This window comes from Passer domesticus, chromosome 1 (genome assembly GCF_036417665.1).
Source record: "Passer domesticus isolate bPasDom1 chromosome 1, bPasDom1.hap1, whole genome shotgun sequence".
Taxonomy (NCBI): domain Eukaryota; kingdom Metazoa; phylum Chordata; class Aves; order Passeriformes; family Passeridae; genus Passer; species Passer domesticus.
The window spans coordinates 51,488,498-51,512,816 of record NC_087474.1 but is presented as its reverse complement, the minus strand read 5'-3'; the positions used below and the strand labels follow the sequence as shown (position 1 = coordinate 51,512,816).

The following is a 24,319-nucleotide window of genomic DNA, read 5'->3' as shown; positions in this document are numbered from 1 at the left end:
GTTGCAAGGTATCCCTTCTTATGTTATCCTCTGCTATCACAAAGCAAGCACTTGGTAAAGTTATGGTTTATGCCTTTCTAAATACAAATTGTTGATTATAAAGCTGATGTAATTTTCTGCTTCTATAAATCCAAAGGTACCCCCATGTTTTGAGATCAAGGAGAATGAAAACATGTTGTGATGGAGAGGGCTGTTTTTGAGGCACTTGGCTTCTGAAGTTCATGCATTATCTCTTGCTCACGGCTGTGCCTGAAGGCATATTCCAGTCATATGTATTTAATTAGGACTTTAAACTACAATTGCCATGATAAAAGCAAAGAGCTGATGGTTCACAAGCATCTGCTCTACAAGGCAGTTACCTTAAGGCAGACATAATACCTGAAAGCCTAAAGGAGATATTGTAGTACGGGCCTTTGGTAAGAGCTTTCTTCATCTGGGACACCCCAGTGGCCGCACATCCAAGTGAAGAGAGGGGAGAGGTCCCCAGCTCTGCCCATCCCTCCTCTTTTGTGGAGCTGTGCATTACTGTTCAGAGTTTATACTTCTGTCATCTTTGAGTCACCTTCACGGTGCCTCTGATGACACTCAGAACTAAGCTCAGGGTGTCAGTGTATACTAATTTTCTGTCTGTTTTTCTTGTGGTTTAATATATACGGCTGTAAATTAAAACACAATTAGACACTAAATTTCCAGTTCAGATTATTTTCCTGAATATGTCAGTGACTCTAATGTAGCTGAAGGGCCACTACTACAGTGAAATAGATGGCTTTCTGCATGGGAGGCAGAAAGGGCTCATTTCCAGTGTACTGAAGGCATAGAGATTTTTTATCTACAGTTCAATTTGATAAAGAACTGTTGAGTCCATTGTAACCAGGATGATGAGCCATTTTAAAACAAAAGTGTTGTTTAAAAACTTAGTCTGTTGTAATTACTGCATTTCAGAAGTAATTTTAGATCATCTCCCTCAAATAAGATGAACTATGTGTTTGGTTTTACCTACAATGCTGATTGTCATGCAACATGCATGAGTGCTAAGGACCAGAAAGCAAACTTTAGGCATATTATTCAGTTACTATGGACTCAACAATCACAGTTAAAGTACCTTGATGATCGCAAGTTGTTCTCAAATAAATTGCTTGCTTGCTAATGCTTATGATGAAAAAGTCATCCTTCAGCAGATTTACATAAAAACATTAGATGCCTGTAGGCTCTGGAATTTCATTAAAGTATCATTCTTAGTTCAACCCTTGTAATTTGCTGTTTGCAGTGTCTAAAATGTATCTCTCCAACAGCCTTTCCTTCTTCTGATCAAAGACAGGTAAGTTGTTACAACCCTGTCATTCCCAACTCTCATTCATCCAAACTGGTGCCTATCACTCCTTTCTTTACAACACTCCATAAAGGCAGAGCAGATAGGTATCACTGTTGGATTAACTGTAAATAGATTAAATTCTTGTCTGTTGTGGGCTGAATCCTGCTGTCTTTATGAATATGAAAGCAATAGTTCTGTTGGTTTAAATGGGATGAGAGATGACTCAGTGCCAGCAATGGCAAGGCTGTGTCCTTGTCTTTTTTCTGCCCCCAGCTCCCTCCCCCACTCTCCATCTGAAGATAATTTTAGGAGGAAATTATTATTTTCAAGATTGTGAACTGTCTGAACAAACAAAATTTCAGGTTCACTACTCTCATTGCACTATAAAATTTAAGAACTGGAGTAATAGTTGCAGTACATGTGCCAACACAAACTGCGGGTTCTCTTCCCAGCTACAAAAGGGCTAAGGCAACTTTTTATTGTAGACATTTAGCATCTTCAACTACTGTGTGGGCACTGGCATCCTTTCGCTGGCCTTTTCTGTGATGGCTATCTGTGGAAGCTTTGACTTGATCTACTCTGCCTCACTTGACCTGCCTTGACTTCCATTGCCAGATTTACTGGGCACTTGATGGTACAGACCCTTGCCCATGACGAACTGGACTATCATGAAGGATGCTGGATGGCTGCAGATTTTAATGCATTCCAACTCCTGCCTCTCTGGAGAGAATTTTAGCCAGCAGACTGACTTTAGATCCCATTGCCATTCCCCTGCACTTGCTTAATTGGGAGCTTGAATACCAGAGCCCCTCTACGTGCATTGTGCTCCCACTGTAAGGCAGCTGGCAGTGCTCCTTGTCCTAGCAAGACTGAAACAGTGCTGTGCTACCTGCTCCCCTCAGATCCTTCTCTACTCAGGCCCATGAGCACCACAAATCACAGTGGTTTTTTCTTTACCATTTTACCTGGTTTTGTTCTTTCTCTTGTTTCCCACCCTATGATTGTAATACCCCCAGCCAACTCTGTCTCTTCCTTCAAGGGGGGAGAAATTGAGAGTGGATTTATATTCTCCACTTTCATGCTACTTGAATAGTGGGGAGATACCCAGAGATGCAGTCCTCCTGCTTTCAGATGGGGCACAGCCAGGGAAAGCTTAGATCTGTAAGTACTGCCGGTTTGGTACATGCTCAGCACAGCTAGGATTTCCTGGGCATTTAGATGGTAAAATCAAAGATATCTTAAATGAGCATATCAAACTGAATTTTTTAGAGAGGCTTATAAGTTCGATGAATTTTAATGTACTTTTACAGGAACATGAAGAGATATGGAGCAGAAATCATTCTATTAAGCACATAAAAACTGGGGGGGGGGGGGGGGGGCGGGTGGTAAAAAAAAGGGTCTTCAGAAATTTCTCATGGATAAAAACACCATGGTTTTTCTTTATCCTCAGCTACATATTTCTGGATGAAATTTTCTTGCTGTGCCTTTCTGTAGATACAAGGTGGACATCCAGCACACAAAATTTTATTCCAAATGTATGTATATTTGAAAATGTAGAAGCATCTGAAAACAAGGTTTATAATGAAAACTGTCAAACAACTTTCATAATTAGCAATGCTGGAAGTACTGCCTGTATGGAGAAATACATAATAGTGCTGAAATGTATTAGCACACATTCATTCCAGCTGCTAGAATTCTTTAGTAATGAGTCTTGCCAATAGGTCAGTTTTATGAGGGCAGCACATAAGCAGCAACCTATTGAAATTAGATCTGTATGTTTTCCCTGAACAGGAGTTTACAGAGCCACTTTGTTGTATCTGTCCTGCAGTAGAAACTCCTAGATGCCTTTATTTTCATAAGGCAAATATGGTGTGATTTTGTCTTGGGCTCAGGAGTCCACACCTGAAAATCCTCTCAGTGTAGTCATGGGTAAGCAGATACATGTCACTTCCCATGAACAGCATAGTAATAGAGGTGGGCTGTACAAAGCTAGACTCAAAATCAGTATAGTATGGAGCTTGCAACACTGAGGGCTCAAACAGGTGAAGTTAGGACAGAGGACATTGGACCACTGAATATGAAGATTTGTGACTACACATTTGTTATTAGTGTAGTAATTTCCCCTGCTACTCTTGTCCTGGCAGGTAGCTGCTAAATCAAATTATCAAGCAAAGGAAATAAAAGTGAAAGTCAGTAGGGGAGAGTATCTGCAGATCAACAGAACAAAGAATCAATGATACAATAAGTGATAATAATTACCTCTCCTGTTATAAAGGAGATAACTCCAGCCCTCAGTGTGCAACCTTTGGGAAGAATCAGACTGTGCAACAACTTCTGAAGATAACAGAAAATACTATTATCTTATCCGTTCTTCAAATATCAGTTACAACTACAAATACAGAAATATATTATTGGTGCAGAATTAAGATTATTTGAATGTTCTAACTGTGCATTTCTGTATCTTGACAAGTGTGGATTTTTTATTCAAGTCAAAACTTGATTAGAAATTTTTCTGAGTGTTCTACTGCTTGTTTTTGAGCTATTAGAGTTTCCTTAAAAATATTTGTGCTTCAAATTGCTGATATGTACTGGTCATCCTTAATTCTGGCTCCAGATATTTCTTTCTTTCTTGCTGGGAACTGTTATTGTTATCTAAAAGGTACAAATGTAAAATCTCAAGTCTTGCAACTTCCCCAAAGAAGCCTGTTAAGTGTTTGCACACATTTTAGAGCAGAGCAAGGAAAAAACCATCAGAAGAACCAATTAGAAGAAATTCTACAACAGAGATTAAAGGAACACATCTGTTTAGACCTTGTTTGGTTACTAAACTGTTAGTTGTCTAAAAACTGAGGTGCTTTTGAAAGCTGTAGGCAGTTATGAACTAAACAAATACTGTGAGGAGATGCAATTTCCAGCTTAAGGAAATGCATGGTCCATAGGCAGCTGAGTAGCAAACCAGCTTGATGGTTGTAGTGTCACCATTGCCTGTTGAAGACAGCCAATGAATGGAACAGGCAGTTTTTTCTGATGGAGCACCAAAAATAAGAGCCATTGTTTGCGTGGAGTAGCAGCAGGCCTTCATAATGGAAATAAACAGTATACCATGTATCAACATTGTAAGTACAAATTAAATCTGCCAGTAATAACTTCACCTTTTATCTTTGTTATGAGTTATTTTGTTATTAATTCTTACTTATTAATTCTTTGCTGACAGGGCAGGTACAATATTGTGAAAAACTACCAAAATTTATCTAAAAACTATTGATGCTTAGGGAAAGGCTCATGCTGAGGCTGGGTTTCACCTCTTTGTGTTGCACAATTTACCTGCTCTCTATGCTTCCAGTGATATTCATAAAGAGGAGATGGACACTGGAGGCAGCAGCAGGTAGAGAAGGGAGGTCAGGCATGAGAGGTGGACATGAGGTGCACATTACGTTTCACGGGTAGCTGCTGATACAGTTTATACATTATGCTGCTCCATGCTGCCTGAAGGTCTCAGTGACTCTTTCTTTCTTCTTAAACTTTGACTTTCTTACTCTTTCCCTGTCTGCCTTTCCTTGCTTTGTTTCCTTTACCCTGCTTTCTTTTCTTTTGGTCTTGTTTACACAGTTGTAGTCTCTCTGCTTTCTCCCCTGTTCCATTCTGTGCAGTGATTTTGTTATAATCTCAATCCTCTCCTCCCCTCCCCTCAAAGACATTGCTTAGTCACTTAGTTCTGCATATAAACTGCCTTTAATATCTCTCTGTTTTGGTTTCCCATTGTAATTCCTTGTCCTTTTTTTTCATATGCCTCTCCCAGTTTCCCTATTGTATTCAAACAGTTCTACCCCCTCCACTGACTCATAGTCTTTACTTTGACATAAGCTGCCTCCACTTCTAGAGATCACCGTGGCTGCTTTAATTCAGGATGGTAGCACAGCGATTTGATTGTAGCACAGCATCATATATTTGTTTATTCCAGTTCTGGCTCCTCTCTAGGGAAAACTTTATGACTCATAACTTAATTGCTTTGCTGTCTGATTTGGTTCACTTGGTTCCCAACCACTTACCAGAGACAGGTACCTTTTTGTTACTGGTTTTGACACCTTTCATTTTTATGCACAGTGTTTGCCCAAAAGAGCAACAACAGCTCTTTTAGTAATAGATTGAATTGATCAAAAATGACTCAGTTTTTAAGACTGGCATTACTTCCCTGAGAGGTTTTTACAGCAGTAAGAAATGCCTACCTAATGCTTAGTCACCTCAGCTATTTAACTGAAACAAAAAGTGTCAAGGGAGTAAATCACAACAAGCTTGTTGAAGTGCCCCAGGTACAGCACACACTCCTAGCAAGCAGCATCTGATGCTTCCTGCCTCCTCCAAAGAATAGGTCTTCCTTGAAATACTCATTAGGGTGTTCTGGGGTTTTTTTTTTTAGCTCAACAAGAGAAATTGTGTAATCTTGGCAGAGTTTTTTTTTATATTTGAAAGAATAAAACCACATTTAAGTGAAAACTGAGCCTCTGAGATCGGGTTTACCTTAATAAGCAAGGAACAAAGAATTAATTATAAGATCAAGTGAACTTTTGAGAAGATATTTAGGGCAATTTTGATAACTCTGAAGGAGGAGGAATGGAAGTATTTTAAAGGGAAAGTGTATCAAATGAACCAACAGGACAAATAACACTGACAGAAAAGTGGCTGGATGATGGGAACTAGGAGGCCTCTTGGAGACTTTCAACCTTCAATACCTCCAGTTGCAATTCATCAGCAGACCCTACTAGATTTTATCTCCTCTCACTTCAGTTTCATAAGGAATTGAGTGTTTTCAGGGGCTGGGTGGTTGCAGAGGCAGTGTAAACTATTGCCTGAGTTACGTTCAGCTGGTAAATTAATGTTCCAGTTAATTTGCAAAACTGATTTGGTAACTGAGATAACTCAGGGCTTTAATAGTGAAATAATTTTTGTGAAATTAAAATTTTTTTCTTGTGAGAGGGATAAAGCCTCATGGCAGAGTTTCTCTGGCAGAAGTCAAACTTCTCAGTGCTTTCCTCTAAATAGGGAGTGGTCTCTGTGGTGTCCAGGGATGAAGTACATCTCAGTTCCCCTCCCCTCCTCATAACCTGTGTGGCCCACACAGGTGCTTGGTGCAAGGAGGAAAACAGAACTACCCCTCCTGTTGCCTGCTTCTGATTGTCTTGCCTTGCTGCGGCTTGAGGGCCTTCCTTTGGGGCAGCTGTATTTTTTATGCATCTCTAATGGTTACAGTGGTGAATCTGAGCATACAGCTGGGGGTTTTCGTGTTTATACTACTTCAGCAGAGAGCTGTAACACAGTCAGTGTATGACGGTGTCATGGTTCAATCCCAGCCAGCAGCAAAGTCCCACACAGACGCTTGTTCACTCCCTGACCGGTGGGATCAGGAAGATAATTGGAAGGGTGAAAGCCAGAAAACTGAGAGCTGAAAAGCTGAGATAAAGACAGTTTAGTAGGGAAAGCAAAAGCCATACACACAAACAAAGCAAAACAAGGAATTCATCACCATTTCCCATGGACAAGCAGCTGTTCAGCAGTCTCCAGGGGAGCAGGGCCACATCACACGTAATGGCTGCTTGGGAAGACAAACACTATCACCCCAAGCATTTCTCCTTTCGTCCTTCTTCCTCCCACTTTATATACTGAGTGTGATGTCATGTAGTCTGAAATATCCCTTTGGTCTATTTGAGTCACCTGTCCCAGATGTGTCCCACCTCTTCTCTCTTTTCTATGCACGCCCAGTCTAATCCTCAGTATGGCAGGACAAAAAGCAGAAAAGTCCTTGGCTCTGTGTGAGCCCTGCTCAGCAACAGCAAAAACATCTTTATATTATCAACCCCTGTCTTCAGCAGAAATCCAAAACATAGCCCCATACCAGCTACTGTGAAGCAAATTAGTCCAGCCAAAAGTGGCACAAATGGAGATACCAAGCCTGGTGTAAAGGGAGTACAATGCTGTTTTGTTCTTTATCCCTGTGAATTGCTGGGTATTTTGGTAGTGGCCATGGTCATGACTATTTCCTAGCATCTTTAGGCATCTCATCTCTTGGAAGATTAACTAGTTTCACTGATGTTTTTGCTAATTTAAATAAGTATTTAACCTCATTACTTTCTGACTTTGACATCATAACTTCATTGCTGGGTCCAGTGATTTCTAAATAATTAGAGATGAAAATTACAATGGTGCACATATGTTTATAACTGGGGATTAACTGGGCAACACCTGCTCCTGACCTGTGCACTCTGCCATGTAGCTAGGGCAGCAGGACAGAGTTAAATGGTCTCCTTTATTTTACAACAAGCTAATCTACAAGACTACAATCCAAACAATCTTTTTAATTACATATTATTTACAAATGACAGCCGGATAATATTCAGGTTAATTGATATCACTGCCTTATCAATACTTCCAGTGCTTTCTGTTCATCTGCAGAGGAAGTGGTACCAAGCTCACAGGTTTCTGCATCTGTTTTGGAAATGTCTCAGAGGAATGCAAGAGCAATCTTCAGATGGATTAAAATGTTAGGACTCTGTTGCAGTGAAACACATGGCACCAACCATGTTATTTGTAAATAATGGTTCATGGCCAAAAACCGGCCAACCAGGATCCTAATGACATTTTCACACATAAAGAAATTGTATGGAATTTAGCAAGCTTTATACTTGCTAAAGTTTAATCTCTCCATTGAAAATAGACATTTGCATAATATTTTCAATCTGAAAGCAATATGAGCAAAAAGGGGAGAGAGGAATCTAGAAAAAAGAAAATGTTGTTCCCTGATGCTTCTAGCGCAATTTCTCAACCTATAAAGGCCTCCTTGCCACTTTTTCTCTCAAATCTATTCTCTGAATGAAATCTTTGACATTCATTAATCACCACCTCTACCACTGTTTGATGAATGGCTCCAGCTGTGCCACTGTTTCAGATGTGGTATGACACTTGCATTTCTCTTGAGTTGCTTTCTTGTGGTTTCCACCTGTATGTGGGCAGTTTGGTTACAAATATGTGAAACTCAGAGGATCCTTTAATAACTGCATGTTTCTTTCCAAATACATATTCAGTTATCTTAGTTATCCTTTGTCCTTGAAAGTGGCACAAATATCCAGATTAACTGCATATGGATATATTCTCTCTTTCTGTTCTGTCTCTAATACTTTTAGTTTAATTAAATGGATTCTTTAAAGATTTTCCTGATGCACATGGTAACTGATTTCCTACTTGTCAACCTATGACAAGATTTCCTGTGGTGGGGTCTGAGCATTGTCATACAAGCTAATACCTGAAGTTATATTTTATTAACTACAAAAGTTAATAATTTTTTTAAGGCTTCTCTTTATTCTAGTTCTCAATGTTCCATGAAAACTGTAGCTAAAAATCTCCAGGGGAGAAGAAAATTAAGATTTGAATAATTGGTGAGAACTGCGTGTTTTAGCTATTGTGATATCCTCAGCTTTTGCTGTCCTCTCAGCGAGTAAATGAGTTAGCTGCTGAGCTGTTAAAAGTCCTGTAGAGAAAATTACAACATGAAAATACAATCTAGACTTGCAGTTTTTCTGTCCCACAGGCTCATCCAGCTTTTTTTTTGCTGCCAAAAGGAAACAACTGCTGCTCCCAGGTGCAACAGCCAGGTCGCTGGCTCAGCTGTACTGATGCCTCAAGTAAATCTCTTAAAGTTGCAGAATTTCATTTGGGGGTGTAGTTATGAATTCAGCCTCAGGGTGGGCCCCACAGCCCCTTGTAGAGGTGCTGAAGGACTCTGTATTCTGTTCCAGTTCTTGTGGAATGCTGTGAAGTAACTGGGACACCTGTACACACTGTGGATATAGTAGGAGAGGCTGTATTTTCACTGTATGAGTGAAATGTGCACCTGGTCATCTGGTGATGAACAGGCTGTGGGGATGGAAAATACAGTTTTCACAGATTGAGTATTCTGGTACTGTGCTTCTCATAGATGGACTGCACATTTCTGCAGCACCCCTCAGGCTAGAGGACTGGGAAGCCACCTGAAAGCGAGTAGTGCTCAAAGTACTTGGGAACATAACCCCTTTTCTTTTCATTTCATTTCCCAAGTGGCATCTGAACATTGGGAAGGCTTTACACTTCCTAAAATTATTTTGTCTTTCAAAAAATGTCAGGATTTCTCTTTCCATGTATGTTCCTGTGTAGGCATCAGGGTAAGCAATTCAGGCTTGTGGTTTTGAGGGTCTCCACTACTTTTCATGTCCCAGGTTTTGCTTGTACCTGGACTGCTACGTGGTTGTTTCTTGGATCTACAAACAGCAGATCACAGCACCGTAATCTGTGGTTGCAGTCTCAGCTCTTAATATTTTTTTTCTCACAGCTGCAGTGATTTGAGTAATTTTGTTACTGCTATTAAAACTGCAATGCAATTTTTATGTTATAACATGTAAATGTCATTTTTTAAATGTTTTCACACATAGGCTGTAACTGTAGTTACAGTGAGCATTTTTGTGGCTCTACCAACAAAGGCTGGTGTTTTCCCCTAGCTACAGCAGCAGCTGCAAAGCAAGGTCTTAAGGAAAATCTTGGAACAGATGAACATTTCCATGTCATTATCTAGTTAAAACTAGAAGATGTGAAAGCTGCTTTTATTTAAACAGGCATTTTTCAGATCCCACAAACATACCTGTTACACATGTAACACTGCATAATTGCTGGATCCCAACTGTACCTAGGCACATACCAGGATAGTTCACATCTAGTTTACTGTGGGAGAAAATTCTTGCATGCTAGCAGGCAGGCCAGGATGAGCTCCAGCAAGTCATCAGTTCCAGGCATGTAGACAAACAGCAGCACTTTGCATCTGTTTGTAGTCACAGACCAACACAGAAGCTGGCTGGAACTGTCTTTCCTTCTTGTAGCAGACAAGAAAGTGAGTTGTGAGGGACTGATTAACAAGAAGCTGTTTTCACTTCTGTGCCTCTATACAGTTATTGAGATTAGTTTCCCTCAATGTTATTAATTTGAATGCCAATGCATGTGGCAAAAAGCAGCACTATGAGTGTCAAAAATCATGACCTTTCCTGTGTTACTCACCTAATTTAGATCTTTAGAAGTCAGTGAAATACACTAAGGCAGGGTCTGGTGGTACTCTGCTATTCCTGGAAATGCTTTAATGTAGTAACTGTCAGAGCAGTTAATCTGTGGAGATCTACGTCCTTGCCCTGACCAAGGCCAGAACAAATTGGCACAGTAAAACCTCTCAATGAGCAGCTATGCAATCTTGTCCTAAGGAAGTTCCTAAATTTCTTTGCACATTAGTGCTTGGTATGTCTGAACAGGGAAGATTTATATGTCCCTACTTTTTTTCTTCCTAAAGGGTGCTGAACAGGTGCTCTAAGGTCTGTCTGTGGTAACTTCTGCTCAGAAGAGGTTTGCATTTTGACTGATTTAAATCCATGAACCAAACTCCAAATTTCACCCTGACAAAGGGGAAGATCAGAGTCAGGAGGTATCCTGTTGTGCCATCCAGCCAGAATCAACCATTTGCAATTTATCTACTTGCCAGCCCTGTGCCTGTGAGCTGTAGCTGATCATGCAGATTACCCCTGACAATTTTTCTAATCCTAAGTATCCCTTTTGGTTATTTTTTTCCAGCTGAAACAAAGATCTGCTTCAAGTACTACCATGGCGTGAGTGGAGCACTACGAGCCACAACTCCAAGTGTGACAGTGAAAAACAATGCAGCTCCTGTGAGTTATGTTTTGGGGTTTTTTTCCATGTATGTTCTATTGTCACTGTGCTATGCCTTGCTTTCCCTGCGTGTTTGATAGATCTTTGTATCAAAACTGAACATATTTGCTCTTCATTGTATTGTGGTACATAGAAATAGGTAGTCTTTCCATGAAGATGTGGATTTGTATGCCAAGAGAAGGTAGATTCCGCTCTGAATCTGTCACTGATAACCTCTCTGATTTGGGGCAAGTCCCACATCCTAGCTGTATCCTGTTCTGTAAAGTTCTCTCTGCTGGGTGCTGTGAGATTTGGGTGATACCCCTAGAGGATTAGGGATCTTTGGACAGTAAATACAGTAAGTGTATTTACTTAGGGAAATAGGGAAAAGATTTTTCCTCTTTTAAAGTGATTTTTTCAAAATAAGCATTTTTACAGCTATGCCTCTGAGTTCCAGGAACAAACAGACTGTGACGTGTACCCATCAGTAATAAGAAGTAGGTACTTGGGACCTGGTCTATCAAAGGACCGAACATAATTTCTGACAGATTGAGGCTTCACTAAGAGCAATTTTGATTTGCTAGAGACTAGCAAAGCTCTGTGGCTTAGATAGCTCTAAAAAACTATATATCTTTCTGGTACTGGGAAATTTTATCACCCTGAGAGTGAAACATCTTTTAGAAGCCCACAAAGAGACTTGATGACCTCCAAAGCTTGTCTGGCCTTGCTGACACTGTTTCACTGCATGCCAGGCTTGGCAGAGACCTGCATGAGCTGAGAAGTTCTATTCCAACCAGCATAAGAAAAAGACTAGTTCAGATATTGTTTAGTCTTGAAGATGGGTTCAGGAAAGAACTGTCTTACCTGTGGGGGTATGTCACTTTCAGTGGACATCACTTATTTTTTTAGCCTTTTTTTTAAGAGATGTTTGTTTTTGTTGCTCTTGTTGCTTTTTTCGTGTGGGTTTTTGATTGTTTTTTTCCCCAGCCCAAATTTAATATTTCTAGAAAGGCTGAAAAATCTCCCATGCTGTGTGTTGGCTGTATCTGATTCCACCAGAGCCAGAAAGGATTAATTTTTTCACTCTTGAGCCATGAAAATACTTTTGGTGGTTTCTCCTTGCCTTCTTCTGATACACAATATAGCTGCAAACTAGATGCTGGGTAGGGGCTGCTGGCACATCCTTGAGGACTAAAAGGCATTCTTGTCTTGTTGTCCCTTTCTGACATACTCATGGTGAAGCCATTCATCAGTTTTAGAGCCTGGAGAGTTTCCTTTAGCTGTCTTCAGAAGAGCATTAGGATGTGGCCTTGGATATCTTCATTGTGAGGGATTCTGAAAAGTTCTTTTTAGCCTGTAGTGAGTCACGTCTTGTTGCCCTAGGACTTGTTGCTGATTTCCCAGTTGTAATTTAGTGGGATAATGTCTGCTATTCATTTAGTCCCTGTCTTTTCTGAAAGGTACGCCAGCCAACAAAGGCAATAAATACCATTAGGCTGAGAGATTAGAATTTGGTTTTGCATTATTCTTATCCATGTCTTAGACCTGAGCTGGAGCCAACTGCACAATTTTTTCCAGTCTAGTATGGGGATTACTCTTTCATTATTAAGTATCAGCAGCATGTATGAAATAAATAGAATAATGTCCGAGAACCTGTGCCTTTGTAATATGCAAATAGGTAATCCCTGCAAGTTCTTTAGCTGAGACCTTTACATACATATTTATGGGGAAATAAAACAGCCATTGACTTTCAGCCAAAGCAGGACTTGTGTTTAAAGGAAAATCCTCTTCGTGTAGTACTCATGGTCTTTATAGAAATCAGATGAGAGCTGCTTATTTTGACCTTTAGTTGAGTTTACTGTACACAACTTAAAACCAAAATATGATTAAAAGTGGTGTCAGATAATGGTTTTCTGTTTGAGGACACAACCAGTGTCCTTGAAAATAGCATTTTTTCTATAATCTTCTCATTTTTTCCTGCCTTTCTAGGTTTCAAAATAGCCTGTGTGGGTCTTTTGCAGACCAGAGAGGCCAGCAGTGCTGTAGGTGCAGCATCTTTTTGTCTGTTGTTTTCTTCTTCCTGATTTTGTTGCATGACTTATTAGGTGCATTGTAAAGCAAATACTAAGTGAAGACAACAAAAGCAATGAAATGGCTGCAAAGGTTATGCAGTATAAACTAGGACAGAGCTTTCTGTATGAGTTCAAAGAGGAAGAAAAAGTGCTACAGATTTGAAAACTCCTTCAGAGTTTGGAAAAAAATACTGGGCCGACTCTTGCCTATGTGAAGGCTTTCAGCTAAGTGCAATCCTCAAAATTCCACTCCCAGCTGACACTATCAGATGGCTTTCTCCATCTGCTTCTCTGCAGTACATGTCCAACTTTTATTACTGAAATATTTGAATGTTTTATAGCATCCTTTACCATTGGCAAATGGTGTTACTCCCGCTACAAAGGTGGGGAAGGGGATAACAAGGGATGTGCCCAGCCCTATTCTTTTCTTGGTTCTTGTGGGTCTCTGCACTAGCTGCTGCTGGGAGTTGGATATTACCATGCAAATTGCAGACTTTATCTCTAGAACTACAAACACTCACCTTTGTCTGTGATTTTACTATTTTGTGCAATCATTTAAAGGCTGTGACACTCTAGCACCATGCCTGTAGCTCATCTGAGATCCCTGACACTTCTTAGCCTAGTGAGACTTTACACACGGGGCCCTTCTTGATGGAGGGGGATGTATCAAATTCCTCCCTTGTTCTCATTGTGTCAGGGGTTCAGAGCACTGCCCCAGGGTGCTGGGCATGGCATTTCTTACAGTACCAACAAAAGCTGTGGTTGTCCGACTGCTGTGGCCTCAGTGCAGAGTGGGCTTCTACTGCTCAGGTGGAGCTTTCTTCAGATCCTGGGACAGCTTCCTGCACATCCCTTCTGAAAGATGCCATCCTGTGGTCTATGCTCAGGAATTGATCCTCTATTGCAGCCAGTAGGAGTTTAAGCAGTTGCTGATGGACCTAATTGTGTTAGAAAAAACAGCTTTACAGGGAAATTTCTCAGGGGATCTTAGTGTGAGTGTCAAGGCTAAGGTATTTTGAAACCCAAGAGTCTTGCCATGGTAGTGATAGTGAAATAAATTCACTGACTCTTAGGCTGTCAGTAGAAGGACAGAGGGAAGGAGGCTTTGTGGTTTTTACATAAGCAAACCTTTTTGTTTGGCACAGCTTATGAAAAAGATCCAGAGCAGGTGTCCTTTGAGACAGCATCTGAGGACAGGTGACCTTCTGAGGACAGTGTTTTTACTGCTAGCACTAACTCATCTGCAGCTGATGCCAGAGCCACCCAAGTGGGTTCTGTCCAAGCCTCCGAGCATGTGGCAGCTTCTGCATCAGGGGCAGCAGCTGGCATATTGGCTGCTTGGTGTGTGTCCTGTCAATGAGTCTGAAAACACTGATAACCAGCAGTATCCACACACCACGATCTAAAACAACAGCAGCAAAAAAAGAACCCTCCATTTTCTGTCTGACTGCAGTTTGCTGCAATTGAAAAGGGAAAAGAAGTTGGAAGTAGTCATGCTGGGAGCTGTAAGCAGTTGCCATTGTTGTTCACGTGCTGCTGAGACTGTCTTTAATTGGCAGTTGAAAGGAATCCCACTTCCAAATGAAAAAAAAAAAAGCTGCTGTGTAAGTTGGTTGTCTTTGTATAGCACCAGTGGTGCTTTAGGCTGAGTAGCATCTCACATTTCTTGTCTTATAAATGTTCTGCTCCGTTTGAGTTTATCTCCTTATGCTGTAACCCAGTTATTAGAGCTGCCTTGCCTGCTGATTAGGATGCCCTGCAGTTCGTTTGTTGGTGAAAAGTCCTATCACATTTTATTCTCTGTGAATCATCAGGGCTTGAATATCTGGGAATGAAGGGCTGTGCACTTTGGCCAATTCATACATGACAGAGGCTTTAATGTGAATTTGGGGCAGCAGATAGGCCTGGGGGTAATGACAGTAAAAAACAGCACCTGCAATTCTGGAAAAAAGAAAAGAAACATCCCGGCTGGCTCCTTTTTTTTCTGAACTAGTGGAAAGCAGTATTGCTTGTGCACAGGAATGTATACTACTAAAGTATAAGCATTACCATGCATGGATGAGTGCACGGTTTTCTCAGTAGAAAAGAGCATTTTTGCAGCATCTGGAATGTTGCTGTATTTGTTACTCTTCATTTATTCATAATATTGTCACCACTGATTCAACTTTACATCAGATATTGTTGTAGAAAGAAATACAGGTTAGAGTAATTAATTCTAGCAATAGGGAGGTGTTATATTGTTAATATAAAAATTATTCAATCTGAACAAGGTTTTCTTGCAGTAAAATAAAGCTGGCATGAGAACAGTGTGCAGAAGAAAGAAGAACCTTTTTCCCTAAGAGTTTATAGCCTGAAAAGATAAATTTGATACATCACAATTAAATGGCAGTTAAGTGGAGAATCAATGCTTTAGCCTCAGGACAAATGTCTTCACTAAATTGGGAGCATTCACTCGCTGTGTATTAGATGCAAAGAACCTCAGCTGATTGAACCTCTGGAGCTTTCATGCCACAGTTTCTGTCTCACAGATCATGGTGGGACTCGTCAGATACACTTGGCATTGTGGGAAAAGCTGTGTAAATTGGAGCTGATTATTGAAAGAGACCTTCTCTTTGTTGTGTTTGTGTGGAAGTGCTGCCTCAGCTGGGTTTCCCACAGCAGGAATTACTGCTTGATAAGCTGCTGCTATTTGGTGGTGACTGATCATTCCTGAGGACTTCCTGCTGTAAATATTTGCATTACGTGCTGTCACGTCAGAGCGTGGGCTGCTAAGGAGTGTTTGATAATGAAGGATTCTGCTTCATTTCCATACATGTGCTGCAAGACGGGATTTTATGAGGGTGTGCATGTACAAGCAGCTGTGTCTCTCATTCTATTGGAAGGCTGGATTTTAAAAACTCAACTGCGTCTTCTTTTTCACTTCGTATCTGATTCTGTGATAAGTGAGTTTTAAAACTGTCTATGTTTCTAGGACATTGCTATGGAACAAATATAAAAGTCTGATTTGGAGGGTGTAGGTATAATTATACTTCAACAGACAGTAAATAAAGAGGGAACAGAAACTTCTAGTGGCTTCTGCACTGTTCAGCAATTGAGGTTAAAAAAAAGTTTATTAAAAACACAACATGAGGCTGCTGCAATTAATCATGGCAAAGAATGCAAGCCAGGTACGTCTTTTAACAAGTGTAAGCAGTGTACCTTGAAAGGCTCAGCGTTTCCAGGGGGGAAAGCAGCACTTCCCTGGAAGCTATGGGTATGCTTAGGTGACTGAGTATTTGTTAAAAGCGAGCAGGAGAATCCCCTTTCCTTATCTTGAGCTGAGAAGTAGCCAGAGCTCCCCCAGCTGCAGTTGCCTTCCAATATAAGGCAAGGAACAGCATTGTTAGTGCCACCAATGTTCTGTATGCATCTCCCCCTCTTATCTGCAAAGGTAAGTCATTCAGGAATGAAAAAAAAAGCCAAAATGAGAAGGGGAAATAACTGGAAATATTCACTCAGCTGGAAGGAAGCAGTCAAATACAGAGTTCTCTCTGCCAGCATATGTTCCCTCTCCAATTTAAAAGTACACCTAGCAGAAAATATGTGTGCTAAGAAACAATTGCTGAAAGAGAGTGGATTCCCTGATTAACCATTTGAGGTGAATAATTCTGAAAAAAGTAACTGATCCATAAACTGTGGAAGGAAAGTGACCTGTGTGGGTTTCTCATCTGTTGGAAGTACCTGCCCATTTGGGTTGTCTCTGATGCTGGATTTCTTTCACAGCAGCAGCAGGCTGTCCACGCCCTGCCTGCATATGTGCTCATACGTTTCCACTGGTGTAAGCCAACATCACAAAGTGGTCTAACATGAAGACATGAGTCTTTGAATTCAAAGAAATTTTTACACTGACTGGGGAATTGTTTTAGCATTTGACCAGATAGTTCAGTATGTCCTTGGTTTTCCATAGGCATTCAAGAAACAATTTTGTCATTTGTGTGCAAAAGAACATTATAGTGTCTAGAGTTAGCTGTCATAGCTCACAGAAGTTGATCAGAGAAGTTTAGTAGTATCTCTTAGAAGGGAATCCACAAAGATTGGATGTACATAGGGAGTACTAGCACTTTCATGTTGCAAAATTCTGTCTGCACTCATTGTATACTTGCATGTTCTAGAGAAGGGATTCACCAGCCATTTCAGTGGCTACAGCTAACATGCATTCAGAGGGAAGGGGGGCTTTCCTGGGAGAATTTGACCCCACTAGCTACCTAATATAAGGGAATGATTTTTGATATCAGGACAGCCATCAGCATGCTTCTTACATCTGAAAAATGTCAATTTTTTTTTTTCACTTCCATGTTGTTTCCTTATAAACCCACAGTAGTGTTTTACAGCCTGATTTGGTCATACTGAATTCATGTTCAAGCATAGTTACTCCCATGAGCAGCCTCTTAATACTTGCACAATTGAGCCTTTAGTTCAGTGTAATTACATTTTTGGTTATGCTTTTCTATATCCTAATTATCATTGATTCAAAGAATTTGAAGGTTAATGACACGTCCAAATTAATTCTTATTGCCACCTCAGTAACACAGGCTCTTTTTCAGTATCTAGTTATATAAAATCTATTGTATTTACACTGCAATTACCCTGTCATGTAGTGAGCACTTCATTTATACGAATTAGTGGAGTTGGAAAGCGTAACCAGGATGTAATTGGTCCTCCGGCTGCGGCATAACTGTAGTCACTGTGTTACAAATAATAACCTTTTTCTTCCTTTTAGTTTCCCTACTCTCATTTTAACTAGAGATGGTTGAAATTTTCTTTAAATATTAAGAAAACTCATTTGTAATGAAGGACTCTTCTGAGTGCAGTTTAATAATACTTGCTTTTACAGTTCAGATTTAGTAAAGGTGTGGAGCATGTGCTGAAACCCCACTGACTTTACTGGAAACATTTACTGATTTTCTTTCAAAACAGAATACAGTTGGCAAGTAGGGTCACTTTCATTTTCATTATGGTAGATTTCAGATGTATCAATGGCTAAATAAAAAATTATCCAGGTCCACACTCCTGGTGGCTTTTTTCTCTATCTTGTTATTGACGTTTCAGCTTGGTGTGGTTGAAACTCCTATCATCATTCACTCATAGATTTACATCCTTTTTGAGAGGTAAGTGCTCATAATTTATTATCTAACAAGCACAAATTGAGTAGGGGAGGTACAAACAATTTTCTTTGTGAGCATTGATTTCCTGAGCAGCAGCCCATAACTCTCACTATGCAGGTATGTGTGTTTTTATTGTTCCACCCTGGAGGAATATCTCTGCTTTCCAGCACACAGCTGTTTGCATTTTTAAATGTTATTTAACTTATCAGTCTTCAAAATTTCCTCATTCATCCATATGAAAGACAGGTTATTTGATCATCTTAATGGAATTGCAAACACAAAGACCTAGAATTAGTCTTACCATCAAAAATCAGAATGTATTGGAAAAAACTTTATGCGGCAAACGTTCCCAAAATACCTCTCAGTGTTTTTTTCTGCCCAAATCCACCTGCATATTTCACACAGATCTTCAGGAAGTGCATATCCAGGAGAGAAGGGGAAGAGCCTCTTGCATGGTGTGTGTGGGATGAGGGGCAGCAGGTGACCAGGGATCTGTGCTGCTCTTCTCTGGAATGCGATGCTTGTCACCAAGGAGTTAGTAGCTTCAGTACTCTTTTACCACTGCAGGCATGCTTAAATTCCTAGTAGCTTCACACATGATATGTTGCTGTAGGCATAGCTGCAATGGATTTAAACAGAAAAGAGGTGACATAAGAAAAAGCTGGCATCTGTTAAATTATTAAGTAAAATAATTCTGTAAGTGTTCATCCATCAGACTTTCTCCTGTTGAGTTAGTCCAAATGTACAGTTCTGCAAATTTAAAGTGGAGTAGGACAGAACAAAAACCAGGGTTAATGCTACCATTTGGAGGTTCCGTTAAATTGTTGCTCATTTCTTGCCCTCTCATGGACTCTACCTAAGCAGCACTAACTGGGGAGCTGCTGAGCCATCCCTAAGTATCACTGGCCACAGCCTAGTCTTCACTGTGCAGGTCAGTTGCACCACTTTTGGGCTTCTCCCTGTTCCCCTAATTTCTTTGTAAGTGTTGTTTCAAAGAAAACACTTGGGTCAAATTTAACCCTACTGGGCATCTGATACTGTATGAACTTCTAAGTGTAGATTTAGAATGGTTTAATTAGCAGGCTTGCAATACAGCACAGAGTTGATATGAAGAAATAAAAAGTATGACAGATGGGAACTGGAGTGATTTTATTTCAGCAGCACAAGGAGACCATTACACAAGCCATTTATTTGTTAATGGGTTCAGAAAGAGTCTGGTATTTCCCAGCCACTAGCTTTTGGAATGTCTCTTGTTACGGTCACATAATAGCCATAGTAATATCTGCACATCATATTGCTCCCTTCTGTGGTTTAGTAAATTATGGAGAGATCAGCAACTGTTCAGCACACTGCACTGCGTAATCATCCTTGCTTTGGCCTTTTACATTCTTAGATACTCTCTCATTAATGAAAAACAATGCAGTTCTTGACATTACACAGTGGGTCTGAGGGCAGAATTTTAGTTTTTGAAGGGGCAAGGAAAGAAGGATTTAGACCTGGGTGCCAAATGAAGGAATGAAGCACCTCCTGCTTCCTCCATTCTAGGAATTACTTGCTGTGATAGGGCATGAATCTGATTGCAGGTGAGCACAAGATAAATTACCAGGGGTAGTTTAGATACATGACAAAGCTTTCTAGTATGTTTTAGTTCAGAAGTTGCAAAAATATTTGCTTTGATGTTCCTTTACAAAATAGATTAGTTCTACCCTTTTCCCCTGCATCTGCTGGTTTGATTTGTTATTGCCAATTTTGTACACACTGATTTAAATCTCATTCGGTGCACTAGTGGCCTGCTAATGAATTTAAAAAGAGAACATTGTGTTCTACCCATTTTTGTGTGTGTTTGACTATTAGCAAAAGTACTATTTATACTTGGCACAGTCTTAATTTAAAAAAAAAATGTGCTTTTCACTCAGAAAAACAAAAAGGAACAGGAATGTTGCCTGGGTGAATCCAGTATCCAGCTAGTCCAACACCCAAGACCATGGAAGCTATAAGAATCCTTGCAGTGCATGGGCATTAAATCTTCTAGGTCAAATTTGGTATGTCCACAGTACTGCCTGATGGGGCATAAAGTGGAAAAGACCAGGGTTTGATGTTCTGTTTTCTTTCCAGGGCTGCTTATCCACTTCATTACTTGCCCTAATGTTTTCACTAGCTGTCCTTTCTGCACTGCACCCGTATAGAGAGGCAGATGTTTGGAAAGCTTGTGATCCTGTTGCAAGTGGGAGGCTTGATGACTTCAAGTCATTCCAGCAGGAAAATAATTTTGAGCTTGCTAGTTGTAAGCTTTCTGTCCCCCCATAAGTCACATTTTTCCCTTTATTTAGGCCTTGCAAGTAAAAAAAAAAACAGCTTTGCTTTCTTCAGTTTTTGCATTTACCTTTGTTCAATTTTATTGTCTTCTCCAATGTTCCAGGATTAGCAAAGATGGAGATAAGCTGTTGATCTCTCCCATCTCTGTATAAGTTAGCACTGTTTACAGCTTTACCATGTTTCCTTTTACTGAAGTTCTTCTAAGGTACACAGATGCATGTGTCAGGTGATACGTGATTCTGATCTGCATCTTCTCTTGGACAATTTTTAATACAAAATTAAATTCCTGTTGAAAGCATAAGCAGACATTTTCAGAATCTCTTACAATCTCTGCTACTCACGAGTTTTTTGTCTTTATATAGAAATATGGGGAGAAGAAATGTTCAGTGTGGATAAAAACCTCATGGTTTTGTGTAGAATTGCAACTGAGATATAGAATCGTAGAATAGAATGATAAGATTGTTTAGGTTGGAAAAGACTTCCAAGATTGACTCCAACCTCTGACTCATCACCTTGTCAACTAGATCATACCACTAAGTGCCAAGTACACTTGTTTCTTGAACATCTTCAGGAGTGATGACTCCACGACCTAACTGGGCAGCCCATTCCAATGCCTGACAACTCTTTTCTTGAAGAAATTCTTCCTCATGTCCAACCTGAACCTCCCCTGCTGCATCTTGAGGCTATGCTCCACTTGTCACAACCTCCTTGCAGGTAGTTGTAGAGAGCAATGAGGCCACCACTGAGCCTTCTTTTCTGCAGGCTAAACAACCCCAGCTCCCTCACCTGTTCCTAGAGTATTTACCATGCAGACCATTCACCACCTTTGTTGCCTTTCTCTGGACTCCCTCCAGCACACCAATACCTTACTTTAAGTGAGGGACCCAGAACTGAACACAGGACTTGAGATTCATCCTGACCAGAGTAGAGAGGGGACGATCACAGCCCTGGTCCTACTGGCCACACTAGTTTTGATACAGGCCAGGATGCCATTGGACTGCTTGGCTATCTAGGTACATCCTGGATTATAGTCTGCTGTTATGTTCTGCAACCAGCACCCCCAGGTCCTTTACTGCCAGACAGCTTTGCAGCCACTCTTCCCCCAGCCTGCAGCACTGCCTGGGGTTGTTGTGACCCAAGTGTAACGCCTGTCACTTGCCTGTGTTGAACCTCTTAGAATTAGCCTCAGCACATCAATCCAGCCTGTCCAGATCCATCTGCAGAGCCTTTCTACCCTCAAGCATATCAACATTCCTAACTTAATGTCATTTACAAACTGAGGGGGCAGTCAATCGCCTTGTCCAGATGATCAATAAATATAGTAAACAGGGCATGCCCCAATAAACCTACTAGTGACCAGGCAGTAATTGGATGTGGCTCCATTCACCACAGCTCTCTGCACTGAGATATCTAACCAGTTTTTAACCCAGCATAGAGTGCACCTGTCCAAGCCATAGGCCACCAGCTTTTCCAGGAGAATGCTGTGGGAGACAGTATCAAAGGTTTTACTTCTGCCTTCTGGGGTAGAAGACCTTTGAAGCAGGAATAATGTTAATTAGCTAAGAAATTTGAATCAGCTGGGATGAGATGTACCAGTTGCTGTATCTACTGGCCTCCATGACCCAGTGTCTGGTTTAAATCCAGCTGGAAATAAAGCACCATGCAGTCACTCAACCCGGCCCCCTCTGCACCCACCCCGATGGAATGGGAAGGAGAAGCAAAGTTAAACATGTATGCTGAGATAAGAACAGTTTAATAATTGAAAATAAATTAAAATACAGTAGTAATGTTAAATTATAATAATAATAGTAATAATAATAATAATAATAATGGGAAAAACAGGTGATGCACAATACAATTGCTCACCTCTTACTGACTGATGCCAGACCCCCCTTCCCAAACCCAGATCAACTTTCGTAATAGGTAACTAACTACCCCCAGTTTATATACCGGGCATGGTAATCTCCGTGGTAATCTCTTGGAATATGCCTTTTGAGAGTTCAGGTCACCTGTCCCAGATGTGCTCCCTCCCAGTTTGTTTTGTTAATCTCCTCACTGGAAAAGCATGAGACAAGAAAAAAAAACAGTGTTTGACCTGGGATAAAAAGAGCAAAAGCCAAAATATCAGTGTGTTGTCAATACCATTCTCATTCCAAATCCAAAACACAGCACCTCTAACAGCTACTGAGAAGTTAACTCTACCATAGCTGAATCCAGGACGCATAGGAAGTCATTTCCAGTCATGTTTCTGGGAGGACATTGTGCTTTCATCAAGACAAGAAGTCCATGTTTTGGTTATCATTAAAATCATGCTGCCACTTTTTCAAGACTGTCTGACAATGTATGAATTCTAATTGTTCAGATTCTAATTTCTTAATGATAGCCCATCTTTAGTACCTGTGATTTCAAGCTAATTTTGCCTTTTTAAAATGTCTTTTTCAGCTTTGTTATTGTAGTGGTTTTTACAAACCAGAGTTATATAGCACTGCCATTGGCCATCTTTATATTTCACCTCCTATGTGGGTGGCAATGTTTTACTGCTTGGGTATGTGCTCAGAATTAATGTTTTCCAAAAGGGTTACAAATTCTCAAATGAAAGTTGTTATCATAGACTTTAATCTGCTCTTAATTCCTATTAGCTGATGAGACAAAGTGGAAGACTTAATAGTAAGTTAATATGCTGAAAAGCACAGTGGTCAGGTTTCTGACAGACATGTCCATTCAGGGAAATTGGCATACTAAGCCATGCTGATTAGTTTAGAACAAAGAAGAAATGACTCATGTTGAAGAAGGAATGCAAATATTAGATGAGAGACAGCTGTTTGTGTGGATTAGCCTTCTTAAGATGTTGAATAAATTTTAAAAGATGTACAGGAAAAAACATGAACTCACTGTTTAGTTGAAGCAATGAATAAAATCCCAAATAGCTGTTTAAGAGCTTGCAATGAATGAGGCAAAATAGATGGAGCTAGGACAGTGAAGGAACTTGTTTTGTAAAATTCTTATGATAATTTCTGTAACAATAGAAAAATAGGACATGAGGAAAACATGGTAAATACAGCAGAATTACTGTATCCTGTAATTGTAATTATGGGGTTTTTAAAAATATATGTGACGTTTGTTAGGATGTCAGAGGCTCATCTTATTTCTTGAAGATGATCTTTTGTTTAACAGTATTTACTACTGTGTCTCAAACACACTGCCAAGTGAAAAGGGAAGATGAAGGCTAATCTGCAGGGAGAGATGATTACAAAGGTGTGACTATGGGCTTTAAATCTATTGGTGTAGATTACAGTAACCTGAAAGCGAGATCCACTGAAGTAGTAGAGATCTTTCTGCCTATTCAGTTGGTTCTTCTCTCAAAGCCTGGGTGAGCTGCTGCACAAATATAGGCTAGATACAAGTTATTTATGTTGTGCTTCTTTGTGTGGCTATTTAAAATTACTTACTGCTGTAAGGCATGTCACTGTGGACCAGCTGCTTTGGAGTCTAATGCAAAGTTGAGTTAAATTGGTTTTGGTGGTTGTTTTGGTTGTACTTTTATGTTTGTTTTATTTTCTTTCAGAAAAGAGCATGGAGACTTAGCTATGGTTTCTGACCGAGTTCTTCTGATGCACTGCCTGTGCTTTGTGTTGCAGTCAGAGCTGTAGCCTGCAGGTTTTCAAATGGGAGGGAAATGTTTAGGACACACAGATGAGAAATAAGCTGAACATGTAAATTGTGAATTTGCTGTGCAAAAGCAATGCACAATTTTACAAAGCTTTGAT

The 24,319-nt window shown here is 40.2% G+C and overlaps 1 protein-coding gene across 11 annotated transcripts in view; it reads left to right on the top strand.

The window, feature by feature from the left end:
- HECW1 (HECT, C2 and WW domain containing E3 ubiquitin protein ligase 1) overlaps positions 1 to 24,319 on the top strand; it is a 248,733-nt gene that overhangs the window by 121,068 nt on the left and 103,346 nt on the right. For all 11 annotated transcript variants that reach the window (XM_064419767.1, XM_064419773.1, XM_064419763.1 and 8 more), the window contains one exon: positions 10,946 to 11,040. In XM_064419767.1, coding sequence (XP_064275837.1) covers positions 10,946 to 11,040 — 95 coding nt within the window. The remainder of the gene's footprint in view (positions 1 to 10,945; positions 11,041 to 24,319) is intronic.